Source organism: Cryptomeria japonica, chromosome 3 (assembly GCF_030272615.1).
Source record: "Cryptomeria japonica chromosome 3, Sugi_1.0, whole genome shotgun sequence".
Lineage (NCBI taxonomy): Eukaryota > Viridiplantae > Streptophyta > Pinopsida > Cupressales > Cupressaceae > Cryptomeria > Cryptomeria japonica.
In genome coordinates this window covers 56,452,802-56,472,991 of record NC_081407.1, presented here as the reverse complement: position 1 = coordinate 56,472,991, position 20,190 = coordinate 56,452,802, and the positions used below count along the sequence as shown (strand labels likewise).

The following is a 20,190-nucleotide window of genomic DNA, read 5'->3' as shown; positions in this document are numbered from 1 at the left end:
TTTCGGTCATTAACATCACCTACCCAATCAGCATCAATATAAGAATTTAAAGTGAAATCACCATTCTTCGAATACCACAAACCATAATCAACTGTTCCCTTCAAGTATTTGAATATCCTCTTCATAGCAGTAACTTGACTTTCCTTAGGATCAACCTGAAATCTTGCAACGAGACATACAATATTCATAATGTTAGGTATAGTCTGAGTCAACTATAGTAGTCCACCAATCATAGATCTATACAAGGTGTGCTTAGCTTTCGGAGATTCATCATCTTTTGTCATCTTGCATCCAGTCACCATAGGAGTTCCAACAAGTTTGGAATCATCTAACCCAAACTTCTTCAACAATTCCTTCACATAATTACATTGAGATATGAAATTCCTTTGTCAATCTAGGTAATTTTTGTTAGGATTCCCAAAGATACTGAGAGGGGGGGTGAATCAGTATCTTGCTGGTTAGTGGATTTTCTTAACTTATTAAATGAAAAGAATTCCAAAACTATGTACCGGTAATCCAAAATTAATGCAGTAAATAAGAACAATAGGCACAACATGAAAAGCACACCATAACACAATATTTTTAACAAGGAAACCCAGTGTGGGAAAAACCTCGATGGGATTTGTGACCCACAATATTTGCTTACTGTTATAATAGGGGCCTACACATGCAGGAAGGCCAACTGCCTAAAGCTCACTACTTACATACAAAAAGAGAAGTCTCACTGACTTACAAAAGTGGATTATGAAAATCCAATGTCATGTATTGCTACAAAAGGGCATCTGCTATGCCAGATCCAGTACCGGTTTAAGCTCTGCAACTTCCAAAACCTTATACCAAACTTTGCCTTAATATTAGCATCAATAATCTAACCATGTCCACCTCATATATCCTACTTTTTAAATGTTCTCTAAGATCTCATACTTATATATGAGCCTTCTTATAATATGCCTTGTCGGCTTACAAAAAGAGATTACAATTAATCACAATTTGTAATAAATAAAATCCTATCAGTCAGGGTGCCGGTAATCAATATTTTCAGTGTCAGTGAACGTATGTCGGTGCTGAGTTTGCCGGTGCCTGTGCCATATGATTGTAAGGTTGCCATCAATGAAAATACCTTCAATCACCTACAGTTTCTCATTGGAGAGTGCATTTGCCAACACATAGTAATCCCAAACGGGTATAAGCGAGCAAGTATGAAAGATCCCTGATAGATCTTTCCTGTTAACCTGCTGTAATTTTTTTATTTTTAATTCTGTTTTCCTATTTATTTAAGTTTTTCTTACAGAACTAGACAGAAGTGCAGAAAGGGTTGTTTACTTTTGTGTTTTTGATTGTTTTATAGCATAGGAAGGAATAGATAACAGCAAATATGAAGCCATACTGAAATAAATGAGTTATACGGCAAAAGTCAGAATTATTGCAAATCGTACCAGGCAGATTTGTCTGAATTACAAAGCCAAACAATGAATCCAATGTATTTCCCAAGCTCTCATACAAATTCGAAGTCAAACTGGAAGATGAAGAATGTTCTCCAAACCCACATACACTGGAAGTGAATACAAGCAATACCCTATACACCACGTGGTGTATTTGCTGCAAATGGCATTCCTCCAACTGCAATGAACCACGTCTCCACTGGAAAGATGGTAGGCTACGCTGAAACCCTACTGAGAATTGATGCCTCTGTCCTTAATCACCACGCACAATGCCTTATAAGTCCGGTGCCAAAGATTACTGAGGGCTACGTCCCAGCCAATCCTAATCCTGGGGTTTGCGTCCCAGTCTAGAAATCGCTCTCCAGAGCAAATTCATACAAGTTGTCAAATATGCAAAAGATGATCATAGAATGAAGCTCCTATCCCCTTATAACCCCTCTCAATTGCAAATCGAACCCTAATTGTCTCCAAGTGGCGTGGTCTAGTGGAAATGTTATAATTTCTTATTTTAAAGTGGTCATGTTACTAGAAAATGACCTTTTTTCTCATAGACAGAAATCCGCTCACTGAATTGCCCTGAGACCAAAGAGAAAGATTTAAAGAATTTCAAGATCTTTCCAACGAGCTATCACACAATAGGATGCGCATCCAGATGAGGCCAAAATCCCCTTATTACTCCAAAATGGCTAACAACTTAGCCTTATTTAATTATTAAACGCTAACTTAGGAAATATTAAAAATATAACCCAAATAGCCACAAAATGCCCAACTGACATTACAAACCCTAAAATCATCCTGTCACCTGTCTGTGACTGAAGTCGGAAATCAAGGATTCACTGGTAGTCTCATCCCTAAAATCTAGGGATGCTCCTAAAATTTAGGAAACAAGCCCGATCTCTCTGAAACTGAAACCAAAGAGGCATCTCATGGAGACCCAACCTTGGGCATGATCAAACCTCCTAAAAAGTAGGAACTGCCTCCTAAAAACAAGGAATGTCTCCCAATTGATCAATAACTGCTAGAACACCAAGTCTCCAACACTGAATAACCATACCGGGTCTCTGTCCAACCCTGTCAGCCTACACGACCCCATAATAAGCTGACTCACATGTCTCTGCTAGACAGAGCTAAAGAGGGGACATGACAAATTACCCTTAGTAGAAAGACTAGGGAAGTGTCTAAGTGATGCTGCTATATACATTAAATATGAGTTCATGTAGAATGTCATAGTGGAAGGAACTGCTGCAAGTTGTTCACAAAGGGTATCACTGATGATTTCTCCCCAAGAAATGTGTTGAGACTGCCTTATGAGCATGATGAACTTATACATCCATGGTTCAAAAACATTATAATGTTTCAAACCCATCATCCTACTAAGAAGAGTGATTGTCTTTGGTTTACCACTTGAAATCACAACGGTACTTTGCCCACCTTGTAAAAGCAGCCCGTGGCTCACTGATCCATCTATCGATATGGCGTTTGCAATCTTTTTCTCTTGAAGCATAGTACTCAGCTACACTATCTTTGGAGATCTCTATGTACACAGGTGTTGGCGGTATTCTGAAAACCTTCTCAATAGTGTTTGCATAAAGATGGATTATCACTTCCTCATCATCTTTCCTCATAGTTCTTGTCTCTTTGTCAAAATGATTGGCACAAGCAAGAACGAACTCAGGTTCTAGGGAAGCCACTGGAAAGGAAGACGCATGGTGAATGTGGTTGTGCAACAGGCGCTGCATATTGCTATCCTTGAGATCCTCCACCCATTTAATAAACTCTGACATGTCAACATGCCCTATTTCTGTATCTTTGATGTGCTCCATGTGAGTGGAAACTCGAGTTGGAGAGATCTCATTTTGGTACTTATCATATTTATATTTCATCTTCTTTTGAGAGGAAGATGACAGTAAATAAGTCATTGAACAAGAACCTGGTGCGCTGCAACGAAGATCTAGAAGTGTCAAAGCAACATCAAGATCAGCCGAATGAAACATATCTCTTCTTTTCAATGGGAAAACACTCTATCCCTTTTGAGAGAAAAATGGTGAATAAATAGGAACAATTGAAACATGGCTTTTGGTAAATTTCGGATCTTGGGAGATGTGTTACAAGTATGCAAGTGGGGTAGAACATATTTGCAATCGGGTTTGTAAAACCCAAATGCAAATATACTTGTAATAAGAAAAAATGGAAGAATGTGTGAAAAATGGAATTTTGACATTGAAAAGATAATGGGAATGGAATGTGTGAACAAGGGTAATGAATGTGGATGAATAAGGAAATAATTTTGGATGATCATCTTCATTTTAACCTCAAGGGAATGGGAAAAACCTTCACTTGTAATCAGGTTTTTAAAACTTGAAATTGGAAGAACAAGCTTTTTACAACTTTGAAACTTGAACTTTTGACAAAAGATGATGAAGTCTTCAGCCAAAGGGAAAAAAATCACTTTTTCATCTTACATGTCAAATTTTAAAAACCTGAATGCAAGTAAAGATGAAATGTGAAGGCAAAGATAATGCAATTTTCAAATTGCATTCAAGACTTGGATAGAAATGGGAAGATCTCTCTCAAACTTGAATAGAAACAAAAACAAAACAGACAACTATAATGATCAATCAAGGAATTTCAAAACAACAAAAATAAAATAAAGACAAAACTGAAAACAAAACATACCTTGCTTGATCAAGATGTCCTCCAAAGAAATGGAATAACTAAATTGAAAGAAACAATCAACTCCTTAAATAGAAGGCAAAACTAAAACATTGAAATCCTAGGCATGTTTTAACAAACTCAGTTTTAACCTTAATCACCAAAAACGACATCCAAAGAGGAAGAAGAATGAGTCCAAATGCCTAGCAAAGGTATGTGTTGAAGCAAGGAAGCAAAACATTTAGGTTAGAGAGACCAAAATGCCTCCATTGATGCTGAAAGAATGGTATGAATGATGCCAAAAATGTGGCAAGAAAAACCACGACTTGTTGGTTCAAAATGCCTAGAAAAGGGCAAGAACATGGCAAGGAAACCATGCAAAATAGAAGCAAGAACTCCCATGCCTCTTTCCCTCAACACTTGGCACCATCAAATCCAGATTAAAAGAAAGGAAAATGGATTCAAATTCGAACTCCTTGAGGAAAAACCGTAGGTAGAGTTCTTGGGAAGAAAGAACAAGTTTAAAATGCTTCCAAAAGACATGTAATCAGGTTTGAGAAACCCTTTTACAAGTTTTAATCTTACTTCACTTTTCCACTCATAAGGCAAAATTGGGTTTGTGAGAGAAAAGAACAAGAAGACATGTCAAAATAACTTGTAATAGGGAAATAAAATCCCCTTTACAAGTTTTAATGACTTAACTTTAAAAAAGAACTTGCCATAGGGAAATAAAACCCCCTTTACAAGTGACCAAAAATATTAAAATATGTAATAGGGAAATAAAATCCCTATTACATCTCAAAATCACTTAAGTAGGAACTTTTGAAAGAAATTACAAGTTCTTTTTTAAACTTATAATTTTAAATTCACTAGTAGTTTGTCCAAAAAGTTCCTATAACTTAAAAGACATAAAAAAGAAAGAGGGATATAAAAAGTTACAAGTTTAAAATAAAGTGTACTTGATATTATTTTAAAATTTCCCTACAACACTAAAACAAGAGAAAAATAAAACTTGCAAACAAAGGAAAATGTTCCACCTGCATCAGGAAGAAAATACTGAAAATTGAAGAAAAAACATAGCAAACGAACTCAGAATATGATGAAAGTTGAAAAGTGGATCGAGGATGGACTGAGGATTAAGCCAATCCAAGGGTCAAGCAAAATTTTGCCTCAGGAAGTGTGCCTTAAAGTAAAATTTTCATTTTTTAACAAAATTTTTAAAGTGGTTGTCTATTTTGTTAATACAAAAATATGGATAACACTAGATCAATATTTCTAAGAATCCGATGTTGCATTCTAAGACAAAACATATAGATCAATAAAGTTTCATTTCTTGAGAGAAAAGGTGAATGATAAGGAAGTTAGATTGGATTATGTATCTAAAAAGGAACAAATTGCAAATATCTTCACTAAGCCTTTGCCTACAGATACAATTGTATATCTGAGAGAGAAGTTAGGGGTAATTGCCCCTCCTATTGTAAACTAGATGCATTGAGTTGCATCAATCAGATGGACTTCATAGTCTTATCTTGATATCTGGATTGATGAGTTGGTGTTGTTGCTCCAGGGAAGTAGTTGGTGTGTGGTTCAGTTGTTCAGATTTGTGAGTTTATCTATAGGGGGAGAGATTGTCTTTCTAAAGAGGGAGAGATTATCTGAGAATAATGATTTGTATGTTTCTTTGGCATTGTTGTCAAAGGGGGAGAGAAGCATATGAAAAATTGTCTTATCTATCTGCGTTGGAGAGCTATGTGTGCATGGTTTCAGGGGAGATTGTTGGAGTTAATTTCTTTCATTGCATTGATTGTTTTTCATATGTTGCCATCAATGCCAAAGGGGGAGATTGTTGGATATTAGAGTTTTTGGAATGTGTTGTTGTCATTGATGTCAACATATTCTTATGGTGCAGAGAATTGGTTTGTTGTAGAGAGATAGTTTGGGTGATATGTTGTAGATGTGTTGATGCAGATTAATGGGTTTTGAGATACTTATCTCTAGTTGATTTAGTATGAGTTTCAGTGTTCCGTAAGGTGATTTAATCGAGCTATGTGATCCAGTGTGATGGTTGGTTTTTCTGCTGATTTTGTATTGTAGAGTTATGATTTATGGATTGTATTGCTCCAAAACTGATTTCTTATGTTGTGCAAATCTTGGAGAGTGTTTGGGACGTTCACGTGTGTCCTCGGTTCGGATGGTTCATGATTTGGAAATTCACAAAGTGTATCTTTCAGTTTGTTGTTTGTGTTTTTGAGCTCCAGTGATGGATTAATGATGATTCTTGTTATCCGAGTTGTTGTGGTTATTGTGGTGGAATTCACGTTGCTTGTTGATGTTGTCTACGTTTTGGTGGTCCATGTTGATCATGGTGTGCATTATTGAATATTTTATTGGTTCGGTGGTATTCTTCGTGTTATGCAACATATTTGATGGTTTAGCATGTTGCGGATGATCTTGACAAGATATTTGGTGGTGCTGCATGTTCGAGGATTTGATTTGGGTCCATGCTATATCCTTGCCAACATTGTATTGGTTCAGTTATGGATTTATTTATCATGTGGTGTAATTTTGTAATTAGGTCTTATGTGTTGAGCTGACCTTAAAGTTAAGGTTGATGATATGTATAAATAAGTGTTGTATTCATGTAAGATGGGTGTCTACAAGTGTTTGTGATTGTATCTATGATCTGTGAGAGTACTGTATGTGTGAACAAGTGAATTTATCCTTCGGTAGTGGAGAAGAGTAGATAAGTGTTGTTGTGCAAACAGTGTGCTTAATTGAAATTGTAATCAGGCATTTGGAAATGCTATTCTTTCAGTTCATGTAATCTGGATTGTTGTTTGGTCTTTGTAAGGCATTGAGCCTTCCCAGGGTTGTTGCCCCTTTTTTTTTTTTGAGTAGTGAGCTCTAGACCGTCTTCCTAAATGCATGTGCATTCTCCATTGTAATATTTACATATACTACTGCAGAGTATCATCATATTGTGGGTAGGTTCCCACCGTGATATTTCTCTTGATCGGGTTTCCCATGTCAAAAACTCATATGTTATGTGTGTTGTTGATGTGGTGTTTATCTTTTCTATTGTTGTTCTTGATCAAATCTACAATTGAGGTTAATTGGTTTAAGTTTGGTGAAAACTGATTCACACCCCCCCCCTCTTAGTTTTCCTGCATTATTGCTTCCAACAACTATAACACCAATATTTTATATAGAAAACCCAAACAAGGAAAAACTATGGTGAGAACTATGTCACTATATGAATAAATAAGTTACAATGTTTAGGCTAGAAGCTAAGGATCTCAATGCCCCTAAGATGACTTGAAAAGCTAAGGTGTACAACCTTAGGGAAAGATACAAAATAAACTTGCAAAGACTAAAGATAACTTCTTCAAGGCAAGATAGAATACTCCAAATACAAAGACAGCAATAGGGTTGAACTATAGAGAACCGCATCCACTAAAATGTTGATCACAATTCACAATTCAAAACATATTTGAAATTGTCTTTATCACTGCTTTGTAACACTTCCAAACCATTATAGTGCTTCACATTTACTTCGCACAACACATTCAACTTTTATGTTTCTATCCATAATGATTCCAACTTTTAAATACCAACTGCAACCACAAGGACACCAATTAGGTTGGCCTAATTGGATGTAACACATAAATACAAAACAAGCTGCAAGAAAGAAACTACAAAGTAATTATAGAAGGCAAAATGAGATGTGAGGATTCACACCATATCAACACACCTTCTAGTCCATTCTAAATCATCACCCATAGATCCACACGCAACCACATGGACCAAATTGTTATAAGTCAGTTGCAAAAGATAAAATTGTCAAAGCATACTATCACAAATTTACATAATCTTCAATACATGCCATGAAGAGTGCTTGTGGATGCCATAGATAGCATCAACAAGTACCAATAACACTGAATAACTAAACCGCATACCTAAGTACTAGCAAGTATGGTAATGCAATGCATTCCTGTGCATTGAAACCAGAATAGTCATACCTAACTAAACACCAATTGTAGATCCAAGAAACCAACACCAAAGCTCTGGAAACATCAAGATACATCATTGTAAGCCTTCTAGAATAATCACAAGTAGATTCCACACATTTGCATGGTCACATTGCTACTTCACTGTAACAACACAATACCAGACCACAGATTGTAACCAATTAGCTCATCTAGATCAACAAGTTTGGCATCAATAGAAACAAAAGCTCATATTTGCAAGAAAGTTTGCATTAGATTGGAACAGGGGAAAGTATATTGACTTTGGAAGCTCTAGTTAACTTTGTGTGAACAATTAAGAGGACTGAAACACTTTGGGTGCAACAGTTTAATGAATTCGGCCTCGAATTGCAGTCATAAGTGCATTTATGTGTCTTATGTCCCTTTTTGCACCTATTGTTGGGTTTCTATCTTTATATGTCTATTAGAACATTTTTTGTTTACATTTACATTGCATTGAGGTCTTAGTTTGACATCCTCTCAAATTGATACACTTTTCAAAGCAACAAAGGAATAAAAGCCTTGAGGTATTATTTGACTCTCTTTGACAAGATAGTCAAATTCATTCACATCTTTGTGGCTTTGTATTCCATTGTTTATGAGAAAGTGGGTCTTGGTTCCAACCCTACCTTGCTCCTTTTTCACCATTAAATAGTATGCACAATACTCGATCCTATATGGACTTAAAATGACATTGTAATTTTTAGGATCGTTTGTACATCCTCTTGAATTGGAAAGCTAGTACACAAGTATTTTATTGATGACATTTTTATTTTAAGTCCATATGTGTAAAAAATGTCGAATATGTGAGTACCTAGCCTAACATTATATGTTTGGGGTTACCTTTATCCCCCTAAGTTATACTTAGATGATGTTTGTATATTATATATTTATTACATAGTTATTTATTTATTACATGTTAGATTGATCTAATATGTAGAATCGATTCTAATTTTTTTAGAGTGTCTTATGATCTCATTCCTTTATAATAAAAAAATTAATGATTGAAGTATCATGTTCTTCCTTAAAAAATATGTTTCTTTGATAAACGAGTTACATTTCCTATCTCTTCGTAAATAATGTAATACATCTCTATCACATTTATCATGTTCACTTTATAATAAAACAATTAAATTTTATTTATTAAATATTAGATTTATACCAATTATTTATCTATCAATAATTTCAAGATATTTATTTTAAAATCTTACACTACTTGACAAGACTAAAGCCTAAAACCTTTATGTCTCGTGAACCCTTTTTTTTTTCTAAAAATAAATTTTTTAACTTAAAACTTTTTTTTCTAAAAATAAATTTTTTAACTTAAAACTTTTTTTCATTACAGATGATACATATGTACTTGTGAGCACAGCCGAATGGATTAATTTCAGGTCAACTCACGATCTAAAGGGTCAGATGAACATGGTTAAATATTTCCCTACTAACAAAATCCAAGCCTGACATCTTAAAATTTGTGATTCTTTCAAGTCATTAGTAGTTAAAAACTGATTCTCTCTGTAAAGTCTACTTTCCCATCACGAAGTAATATGACATTAAGTAGTTGTTCATAGAAATTTCTTATAGAAATAAAATAATATTAGATTGCTTGTTTACTTTCAGCTAATTAGAAAATTGGTATGCAAAGTAGCTCTTAACATCTTTGAAAAGAACTATTCCATTTTAATTTGAAGAAAATTAAGCTCATAGATTCCAAGAGTCAACAAGATTAAAGCTTCGCGCATGTTTTGCCTTATAAATTACTTTATCACTAGCATCATTATACTCCTTTGACTTCAAAATAATGAGATTTGCATTCTAATCTCTCTTGTAATGTTCACTTTTTAAACTTAAATACTAAATTATTATGTTATAAGTTGTTCTTTTTCATTTATTTTTAGTATATTTTATTTAGATATTTAATAATTGTAATTTAAATTTTCAAATTCTATTGAGATGGCTTCCTCCAGATGGCTCTTGCCCATGGCCTCCCTTTTTCAATTTTCAAACCTTCCACTCTTACCCGTGGATACCTGCGATGGTTCCCCTAATCACTCTGACTCCCCTACTCCTAGTAGCCCCCCTACTCTCCCATTTTCAATTTTCAAACCCTCCACTCCTACCCGGGGATACCCGCAATGGTTCTCCTGATCGCTCTGTCTCCTCTACTCTCTGTGGCCCCCTTGCTCTCCCGTTTTCAATTTTCAAACCCTCCACTCCTGCCCGCGAATACCTGCAATGGTTCTCTTGATCACTCTGGCTCCCCTACTCCTAGTGGCCCCCTTGTTTAAAATTTTAATAATTGTAATTTAAATTTTCAAATTCTATTGAGATGGCTCCTACCTAATGGCTTTTTCCCATGGCCTCCCATTTTCAATTTTCAAACCCTCCACTCCTACCCATGGATACCATGGTTCCACTGATCGCTCTGGCTCCCCTACTCCCAGTTGCCCCCTTGCTCATATTGGATCCCCTATTTGCAACGTAGTTGTTGCTATTTCTAAGTTGTCCCACCAGCCTCACTCTTGTCAGGCTCCTCTGGAAGCCCATGCTTTGGTGACATTTCCACTCAAAAATTTGTTTGTCGAACTATTTCACAAACCCTCGTTGGGACCGTCTGCTCCTCCAACTAAATGCATTCATTGTCCCTCCTCAATTCTAGAGTTGTCTTTGGTTAAGGAGGTGCTCAACTACATTTCCTACTATGAGAAGTATGCCTTATCTGACTTTGGCTACCACTCCTGTTGTTGCACTCCTAGATTTCAGATCAACGGAACCCTCTAATTTTTGGTAAGCTCGAGATCTATCCATGTGCTCATGAGTTATTTGTCGTCTACTTTGATCATACTGATGATAAGGATGCAATCCTCTCTTTGGGCACATGGAAATGGGACTCTCATGCATTATCGATGTGCCCTTGGACCCCCTCCTTTAGTCCTCTAGCAAACTCAGTTAATATTTCCCCTATCTAGGCCCATCTCCCCCACCTCTCATTGCATTTTCGGTGCCCTGCCACTTACAAGTCTATTGGTAACATGCTAGGTTATTCTATTAAGGTGTAGCTTAATACTAGCCCTTTATCTCATACTTCCTTTGCTAGGACTTTCGCTAGGATCTTGGTTGAATTGGATATTTCTCAAATAGATATCTCTCTTAGGTTTGGTGATCTCACGTGAAGATAATGCTTGGACTATGAAGGGATCCCTTTTCGGTGTTGACGTTGTTTTACCTCGTGGCACTTGGCTTCTTCTTGTCCTCATGTTTGCTATCTTCATTCATCTCCCACTTGGTGGAAGGATGCATATAGCTGCCATCTCACTATTTTACCAACACTCTCAAACTCAGATTCTTGTGCTTCAGAACCTTCTTTACCAATTTCGCTTTCTTCTTTGGTGCATATGTCCACCCCTGTGGTTTTTGCCTCACCACCCCTTGCTGATGTGGCTCACTCCCTGGGTGTTCCTGTGGTGGCTAGAGTGTGTTTTGCTGCTACTTTGTGGGTCACAAGGCTAATCCCTTCTCTGGTTCCAAACTCTTTTTCTCCTAACTATCATGTTCCTCTCCTAGGCTCTATTGCCCCTCTCAAACTCGGTGCCTACTTCATTTGGCTCAACCAACTCTCAACCTTTTTTGTTTCTCTTGTCAAGGATTCTTCTTGGACTGTGGTTCATAGAAAGAAAAAAGGTTCTTCTTGAAGTCTCATTTTGTTCCTCATGGCCCACCTCTTAGTCCCAAGTCATAGAACTCTAAGTCTCTAATGTATGTTTTCTTTGTTGTTCTATGGTAAGGGTTGCTCTGTTGTAACTTTGCTATCCTTTGGATTTAAGATATTTTTTGTTAGTTATGTAATGGGTTAGGGTCCTTCCCCACTTATAGACTTGAAACATAAATAGCCATCCAATAATAGGGAGAAGAATCTAATATTTTCTTATTCTTTTTGTTTTGTTTTTACAACATCTAATTGTATTATTTTGTAATTTAAATTGTATAATTGTAGAATAGTCAAAAGTGGACAGGTTTGCTAACTAATCTTAAGGATTTTTATAATAAATTTCTATAGATTTTAACATTATTGAAGTAAATCTTTGCTAAATCATATTTCATTTATTACCATCATTGTTTTATATTCGAAATTACTATTTTGTGGATGACTATTTTCTCACTCTTCTTGAGGATGAGAATTATATCAAACAAGCTCTTCTTTGTCTTCACATATTCAGCCACACTTCTAGTTCAAGTATTCTTGGTTGGTTGGATTATTTAGAATATAAATAACTTGATCACTGGGAAATGTTTTTATTTTGACCATTTCCTTTACCTTTAGACCTCGCCTATTAGCTTGTTATAACTTTTCTTGTCAAAATTGAAAATAAAAACTAAATCATTGAATCACTAAGCCTCCCTCTTTGGCAAAAAAAAAAAAATCTTTAGTTACTATAAAATCTAATTATTTTTTTTGACAATTCTGTACACTCCTTTAAATTTTTGTATTGGATTTTGCATAAAGGTTCCATAGCCTCCCTCATTATGTTGGTGGTTTGGTTCTTCTCTCAATATTTAATCTCAATGATAAATGGATTATTTAAGCTCTAAACAAGACCAATGTCCGAAAAACTCTTATTAGGCATATAGTTCTTTAAGAGCTTATGTTGGTTGTCTAGAAAGGTCTTGGTCTATATACTCTTCTCAAAATCAAGGCACTTTTTATATATTAAGAGTATTTGTAAGGTTAGGGATTCTATCAAGGGCTATTTTGGGATAGTAAAGAGCTCTACAATGGCCTCTCAATTAGCGAGTAATCTATTTGATGATCTTTCATTCCTTTCAATCTAGATTAGCCTCTTACTAAAGCGACTTCAAATCATGCTTTGCAGTTCTTTAACAGATTAATCAAAACTACACTTGTTTTCCTTGTTATGTCCACTAGCCAATAGTATATTTGATGACCTTCTATTGTTGTCAATCTAGGTAAATCTCTTGCAAAAGGCACTTGGATTCATGATTTGAAGTTCTTTAATAGAGGAATAAAAACTCTACTTGATCTCCTTGTTAGGGCCACCAAGAATTTTCTCTCTTGGCTCCAACCAAGATCAAGAGGCCTTTCAAATTGTTATTGATGCCATTCTTCTTAATATGGTTAATAAGATTGAGGTCAAGTCCTTCAATCTTTGGTTAAAAGATTGGAAATGGTAGCTTAAAACACTATTTTAGAATGACAAACCTTGCAATAGATATTTCTCGCTCACTTCAATGTAGGGTTTCGTGACTCACCATGACTCCCCAAAACTCGGCAAGTCACAGGCCGAGTGACCCTCGGGGAGTCCTGGGTGGTTCAGACCCGGACTCGCCAAATTTTGGCCGAGTCATGGCAAGTCACATGACTCGGCTTAGACCCGGCGAGTCCCGAGTCCATGACTCGGCCAACGGAAAATACCGAAAAAGTAAAATAAAAAGTAAAAACACGTTAAACAATGGTTTTACTTGCTGTTCTTTTTCATTTATATTTGATTGTAAGTTGTAAAAGGCACCTCATTTCATTCTATTAAAAAAGTAGGAGCAGAAGAGTGAGTTGTGAGGAAAAAGAAGAGAGCATAGTAGGGCAACCAGCGAGGAGTAAAATTTCTTCAACAAATCACATTGGGGTAGTGTAATACTTGCATTTGGTGCATCAAAAGCTTGTTAGAGAGGATTGGAATATGTTTGAGCGCAATTGGAGTATGTTTGAGCACATACATTCCAAGAGGCACAATAGACTGTCTGTGGAGAGGTTGAATGATCTAGTCTTTGTTCATTACAACTTTTATCTTAGACAAAAACAAATTATGGACCATGATAGCACCCTGATCATGCTAGAGGAGGTTGATCCACAATCTGAGTGGATCAGTGAGGCTACAGATCCTATCTTTAGTGATGAGGACTTAGATTGGATCGACCAGGTAGATAGAGAGGCTGAGGTTGTAGCCATGGTAGAGGAGGAGGTTAGAGCGCAAGTAGAGTCAGAGCCAGAGCTAGAGCAAGACATAGCTGATGTTGGTGAGGGTAGAATGGAGTCACAGGCAGAGAGTATGGCTGTTGATGCATCCAGGACCTACCTTAGACGCTTTTGTAAGAAGGACCTAGGCTCCTTTGAGCCATAGACTTGTAATTGTTTTACTTTTGATATATGTGTGGAACTGGAACATTTGAATTTTGATGTCATGGATTTCATATTCCATGAGTTTTGTAATATTTTGACATTTGACACTATTTATATATCTATGGTTATTGGTTGTTGTTTCCTTCAGCTACAATTTGCGTTTATAGTATATACTAATGTGATCGATGTATACTTGTGTATGTGTCAAATTAAGTTCTATTTGATGATGTTATTGTGTATTTAAGGTTTGTTTAATAAAGGGTGCATGAAACAAGTTTTAAATCCTTAAAAATCGCTAAATTTCTTGGGTTTTTCACTTTGCCGAGTCCTGCCAAGTCCTGCCCGATCCGAGTCGAGTCACCCTTGCCGAGTCCGTGCCAAGTCTGAGTCCTGTTTCTATGCTTCAATCCTCAAAACACTTTTTTACAATGACAATTTCCTCTATTCTGCTCAACAACCTCCGGAAGATCAAGAAGAGGAAAGTGCTCTTTATGACTATGTTTCTCCTCTTACTAGTGCTACTCTTGTCACCTATCAATTTTTTTTTGTTTACAGGTTGATCAGACTCTGTTTTGTTGATCAGACTCTGTTTTGTTTATTTTATCTTTTTTGTTGAACTTAATCTGCCCAAACTCTGAAAATGTGTCTTTCTAACACCCACATATTTTTTATATTGTATCATTATCTTCTATATTAGTAAAAAATATTTTGTGCTATATTGATAAAAAAAATTGTGATTTCTATACGCTGCATGTACAAAACCACAGTAAATTATTTATTGATCATAACTATACTGACTTTACTTTGCGAATGGCTGATGATCTGAATTGTCCTGCAGGAAAAATCACTTACAGTGGAAAATGCAAATCTGGTGAATAAGGTAAAAGACTGTCCTATCCATAACCTCATTGCCACCATAATGCTTCTTTTGCTTTTGACTACAAAAAAATTCTAAACCTGTTATAGATTTGGGTGATGCAAGATTGCTCTTACACCATTAAATGCTCCTTACATCATTTCTCCTCTTACTAGTACTACACTGGCCACCTGTTAGTTTTATTTATGTTTACTGTTTATCGGATTCTTTGTTTTTATTTAATCTACCTAAGATCCAGAAATGTGTCTCTACTACCCACTTTGATTTTTAATACTGTATCATTGTCTTTTTAATTAATAAAACATACTGTAAGCTTTATTGATGAAAAATTGTAGTTGCTATATGCTACATGAACAAAACTGCTGCAAATTCCTTTCTGATCACAACCGCTAATGATCCCATTGTCCCGCAGGAAAAATCACTTACAGTGGAAAACGCTAATCTGGCGAAAAGGGTAAAAGACTGCTATCCATATCCTCATTACCATCATGCCTAATGCTTCTTTTGCTTTTGACCACAATGAAATTCTAAACATGATATTGACATCAATGATATTGACCAGATTGAGAAAAGTCGGACGCAGCACTTTAACATTGACATCATGGAAGGTGTCACCAATGATTTGGAAACTCAACAAGATCCGCCTCAAACTGATCTCAATCTCGTGTAATTCTGATTATCGTAATTTCTGCTAACTAATTCCTCTTCATTTCATAAGATAAAATTTAATGAAGAGATTGTGTGTGTGCAGCCTGTCATGAATTCAAGGGCACTCTATGGTCCATGAGGTTTTCAGCAACTTACTTCAGGCGTTCTGAAGCTCCTACTCTATTTAATGAGATCATATATTAGGAAGTCCAAAGATTCCATTAAAGTTGTTATACTCACATATCTTTCACTTAGTTTGCTGTCTATGCTTATGATTTGAGCTTGATGTTCACATTTTATCAACCTGAAAATAATTTCTGGTTTCAAATTTCACAGCGTCTTTTAGTTTTCTTTCTATGATAACTTTTTAACAAACAAATCCGTCAGAATTCCTTTCAATTATTTTTCTCCGCTATAAGTTTTTAGCAGGTGGGTATCGTTTATGCTAATTAAAATGTGAAGGAAAAAATCTAGTTGTGGGCTCTAATGCATCTTCCCAAAAACATTTGAAAAGAAACTTTATGAAGATAATCTGAAGTTGATATTTTGGGCTCTAATGCATCTCTGATCAAATTATGTTGCATCAATCCTTGCAATATACACGATTCTTACTTCCTAAATATCGTATCTTGCATTTTATCATTGTCTACTAGATTCTAACATCCACTCCATTGCTCTCTGAAATCTACTCTTCAATAAGTTCCAACCCTAACTTCCAATCATCTTTGTAACCCACTCCTCCTGCTCAACACGTCTGCTACATTGTTGTACTTACCATATGCTTCAGCAAAATGGGTGTCACTCCAAGAATTCAACCCAGTTCAGGTGTCTTTGATTCTTGACTGTTGATAAATTCAAGTGCTCAATGATCAATCTACAAAACAAACTCCTTTGGTGACAAGTAATGCCTTCATTCAGTGCCTGCACAAAGGCTTAAAACTCTTTATCATATACTAAATACCTATGCTTAGTGCCATTCAAACTCTTCACTGAAGTAAACGATTGATCTTGCTTCCTCACTCCATATTATTCCAATTGCGGCATTATTAGCAAATCACAATCCACCTGAAGCACTTTCTCAAAATCTGGAACTGCCAACAATGATTGCTCCATTACCCTACAGTTTAGCAACTCAAAACTCTTGGGAGTAATAGATGATCACTTGAACTACTCCTTAGTCACCTCTCATGGTTTTTGTGATTGGTGCAATGATAATGCTAAAGTTCCTGATGAACTTATAGTAGAAACTTGCCAATTCATGGAAGCTAGCTTCAAACAAGTTTTCAAGTGTCACCCACTCCATAATTTCCTTCACCTTCTCAAGATACATCGTTAGTCCATACTTGTAAATCACAAATTTCAAATAGCCTTACTCCTTGAATCTCTACAAAACTCGATACAAATGCCTCAGATGTTCGTCGTTTATATTACTTAATATATCACCTTGATATACAGCACAAACTTCCCAGTGAAAGGCCTCAATACTCGATACGAATGCCTCAGATGATCCTCGTTTATATTACTTATATATCACCTAGATATATAGCACAAACTTCCCAATGAAAGGCCTCAATACTTCATTCATGAGCTCAATGAATGTATTGGGCATGTTGGTCCAAATCCATGATCAAGAATTCATTTAGTATTCCTTTGTCTCGAAGGTTCTCTTCCATGCCTTCTGTGGTCTAAAGATGGTAGTTCTTCAAATCAATACTTGACTCAAACAATCCGTTGAATAATCCATACCTAATAATGAAAACCTATAGTTAATCTTATCAATGACCCTAGAATCAATGGCATGTACTCCATTCACCATTGGTATTTGGGTGACAAAAGTCTGATATCAATTTGTTTATATGCACTGTTTTTAAAATGTCTTGTTTTTAATGCTCTAGAAACCTTGTATTCACGAAATTTTATATCAAAATATAACATACAGATTAATAGAATTTCCCAGCCTTTGAAATTATTTAGGGCTAATTTCACTCTAAAGGGCTATAAAATGCATATTAAAAATAGGAAAAACCAAAAAAATATAAGATTTTTAATGCTTCTTAAATTTTCTCATGGAAATGCCCACCGAATGTCTTTATAGGTCTATTAGATTAGCTTTCCTCTCTAACGAACAATAGATCTTATTATACCAATATTTAAAATAAATGATTGAATGTTTCTCCAATCTGTCCCCTAGTGAATCACTTGCCTTGATGAGTAAACTATCCTACATATACCACTTGATGCAAAGGAGTTTGTTAATTCTTTAATACTTTAACAAAGTCATCATTGACTTGATATTTCTTCCTTAGAGTAGCACACATTCATTTTATCATTGTGCAAATGTTTAAGAACTAAGGTTTCCAAAAATGGTGGAAAATATGGATGCAACAAATCTATTTAAAACTAGATGTAGTACGAGAAAATGTGGAATATTAAACTCAAAAGTATTTTTATGAATCTATCTAAAGATGGTGTAGGGTCCATATTGAATGGGCAAAAGTTTCATATGTGGCCTTGAAGCCTCTTTTTCAAATATGGATATAAACCTTCTCACCAACCTAAATTGGTGAGGCATGTGGTGGTGATGATTCATTCTCTTGTTCTTCTAGTCAATATGTTGTAATATCTCATTGATCCACTACTCAATATGGAGAATCTTTTGAACAAACCTATATATTTAAGCCACCTCCAATTGATCCTATGGTGATGCTTCATTTGGCACGGTAGGAACTATTACATCAACATGTGATAATGCTTAGTAACCAAGAAAACTTTGAATGGACTATGCCTTATAGAGCTAAATAATGCATAGTTGTAACTATGTTGGATGTAGGGCTTCCAAATATTCATCCTATGTGTGAGGATTCTTTGAATCATATATTTATAATAATTGTATTGATTTGTTAATGAATTGGAGTTTCCTACAATATCACTATAGTGTTGCTATAGATTTTTCTACTAATTTTTTGGAGATTCTATATGAGTGTTCAATGATAGGTAAATTTAGATTTGTAACCAAATATTTGGAGGATCATTGTTGATTGATGTTCTTATTACTATTCCTTTTAGGAATCATTAATGCTTGATTAATAGTTGTTTGATTTTTTAGCCACACGAATCTCCTATTATATTGTAGTATTATTATTTATCACATAACATTGGAGGAGGGACGTTTGAGAACAAGGAGATTGCATCAAGTGTAAGAAATTAAATCTACTATTCTTTGATTCTATGGTTTTTTTATTATTTTAATCCATGTAGTATTAAAACAATCACATCCCTCTACATCATCATTGTTAGTCATTACAATCTTATGAGTTTTATTTATTGATATAAATTGAAAGGTACCTTTGGAATGGGCATTATAAATGATTGGAGGAATAAGTGTATTGGTTGTAGTTTTATGTAGATTATAAGAATAAAAAAAAAACTTGGTTTTAAATGGATAGTTCTTTATACTATGTTATTCTAGAATTTTGTTTAATTGGGAAGTAAATTCTATTTATATTCTCTAGAAAAAATTATGACCAAAGTAATGAATTCTATGTGTATGTGGTTATTCATGAAATCCTAATTTGTACTTTTCACATCCGGTATTATTCAATTAATGAAGTTTACACTGTCCATAATGATTTATTTATTATTCTTCTAGATTTGACCGTGTAGATTTTTACGTCGCCAACGTTTTGAATCAAACAACATGCTCCATCATTAGGGCAATAGAGCAAGTGAAAGAGCAAAAAGATTTTTATGTTGCCAACATATCGGATCAAATGCCATGCTCCATCATCAGGGCAATAGAGCAAGTGGGAGAGCAATATTTCGGATCAAACACCATGCTCCATCATCAGGGCAATAGAGTTGCTCTATAGCCCTGATGATGGACCATGGCATTTGATCCGAAATGTTGGCAACGTAAAAATCTACACGATCGAATCCAAAAGAATAATAAACAAGCCAATATTATTGTTAGACTCAATTCATGGTTTGTTCACATAGATTTTGGGTTCAATCACTTGTAAATTAAAAATAAAATTAAAAAAAATCAAAATTTTCATATGTAAGTGAAAAATTGTGTAGGTCCTAATCTAATCCTTGAGGGTTCATTTGAGATTACCCTAATATCTCTTTTGAAAATAAAAAAGCTCTACATTTTATATATGAAAGATAGAGGTAATACATCCTCTCTTATATGATATATACAAATTCACTTCTAATTAATAACTATTCATTAATATTTTCTTTCAATTTAGTTCAATTATAATAGAAAGATATTAACCACATTCCAAACAGGTGTTGGTTATATGCCATTATTACAATATGAATTCACAAAAAAATACATCGGGACAATATTATTCCATCAAGTGCTCACACAATGATAGCTTGGGTATAAATCATATAGAAATAATAGGTACA

General features: G+C 35.2%; 1 protein-coding gene across 1 annotated transcript in view; it reads left to right on the top strand.

Annotated features, from left to right (window-relative positions):
* The window catches only part of LOC131032837 (MADS-box transcription factor 14), a 96,695-nt gene extending 80,563 nt beyond the window's left edge, over positions 1 to 16,132 (top strand). Inside the window, exons 4-7 of the mRNA XM_057963897.1 lie at positions 15,091 to 15,132; positions 15,542 to 15,583; positions 15,692 to 15,795; positions 15,881 to 16,132. Of these exons, the coding sequence (XP_057819880.1) occupies positions 15,091 to 15,132; positions 15,542 to 15,583; positions 15,692 to 15,795; positions 15,881 to 15,890 (198 nt within the window). The 3' untranslated portion in view covers positions 15,891 to 16,132. The remainder of the gene's footprint in view (positions 1 to 15,090; positions 15,133 to 15,541; positions 15,584 to 15,691; positions 15,796 to 15,880) is intronic.
* Positions 16,133 to 20,190: the final 4,058 nt, after the last annotated feature.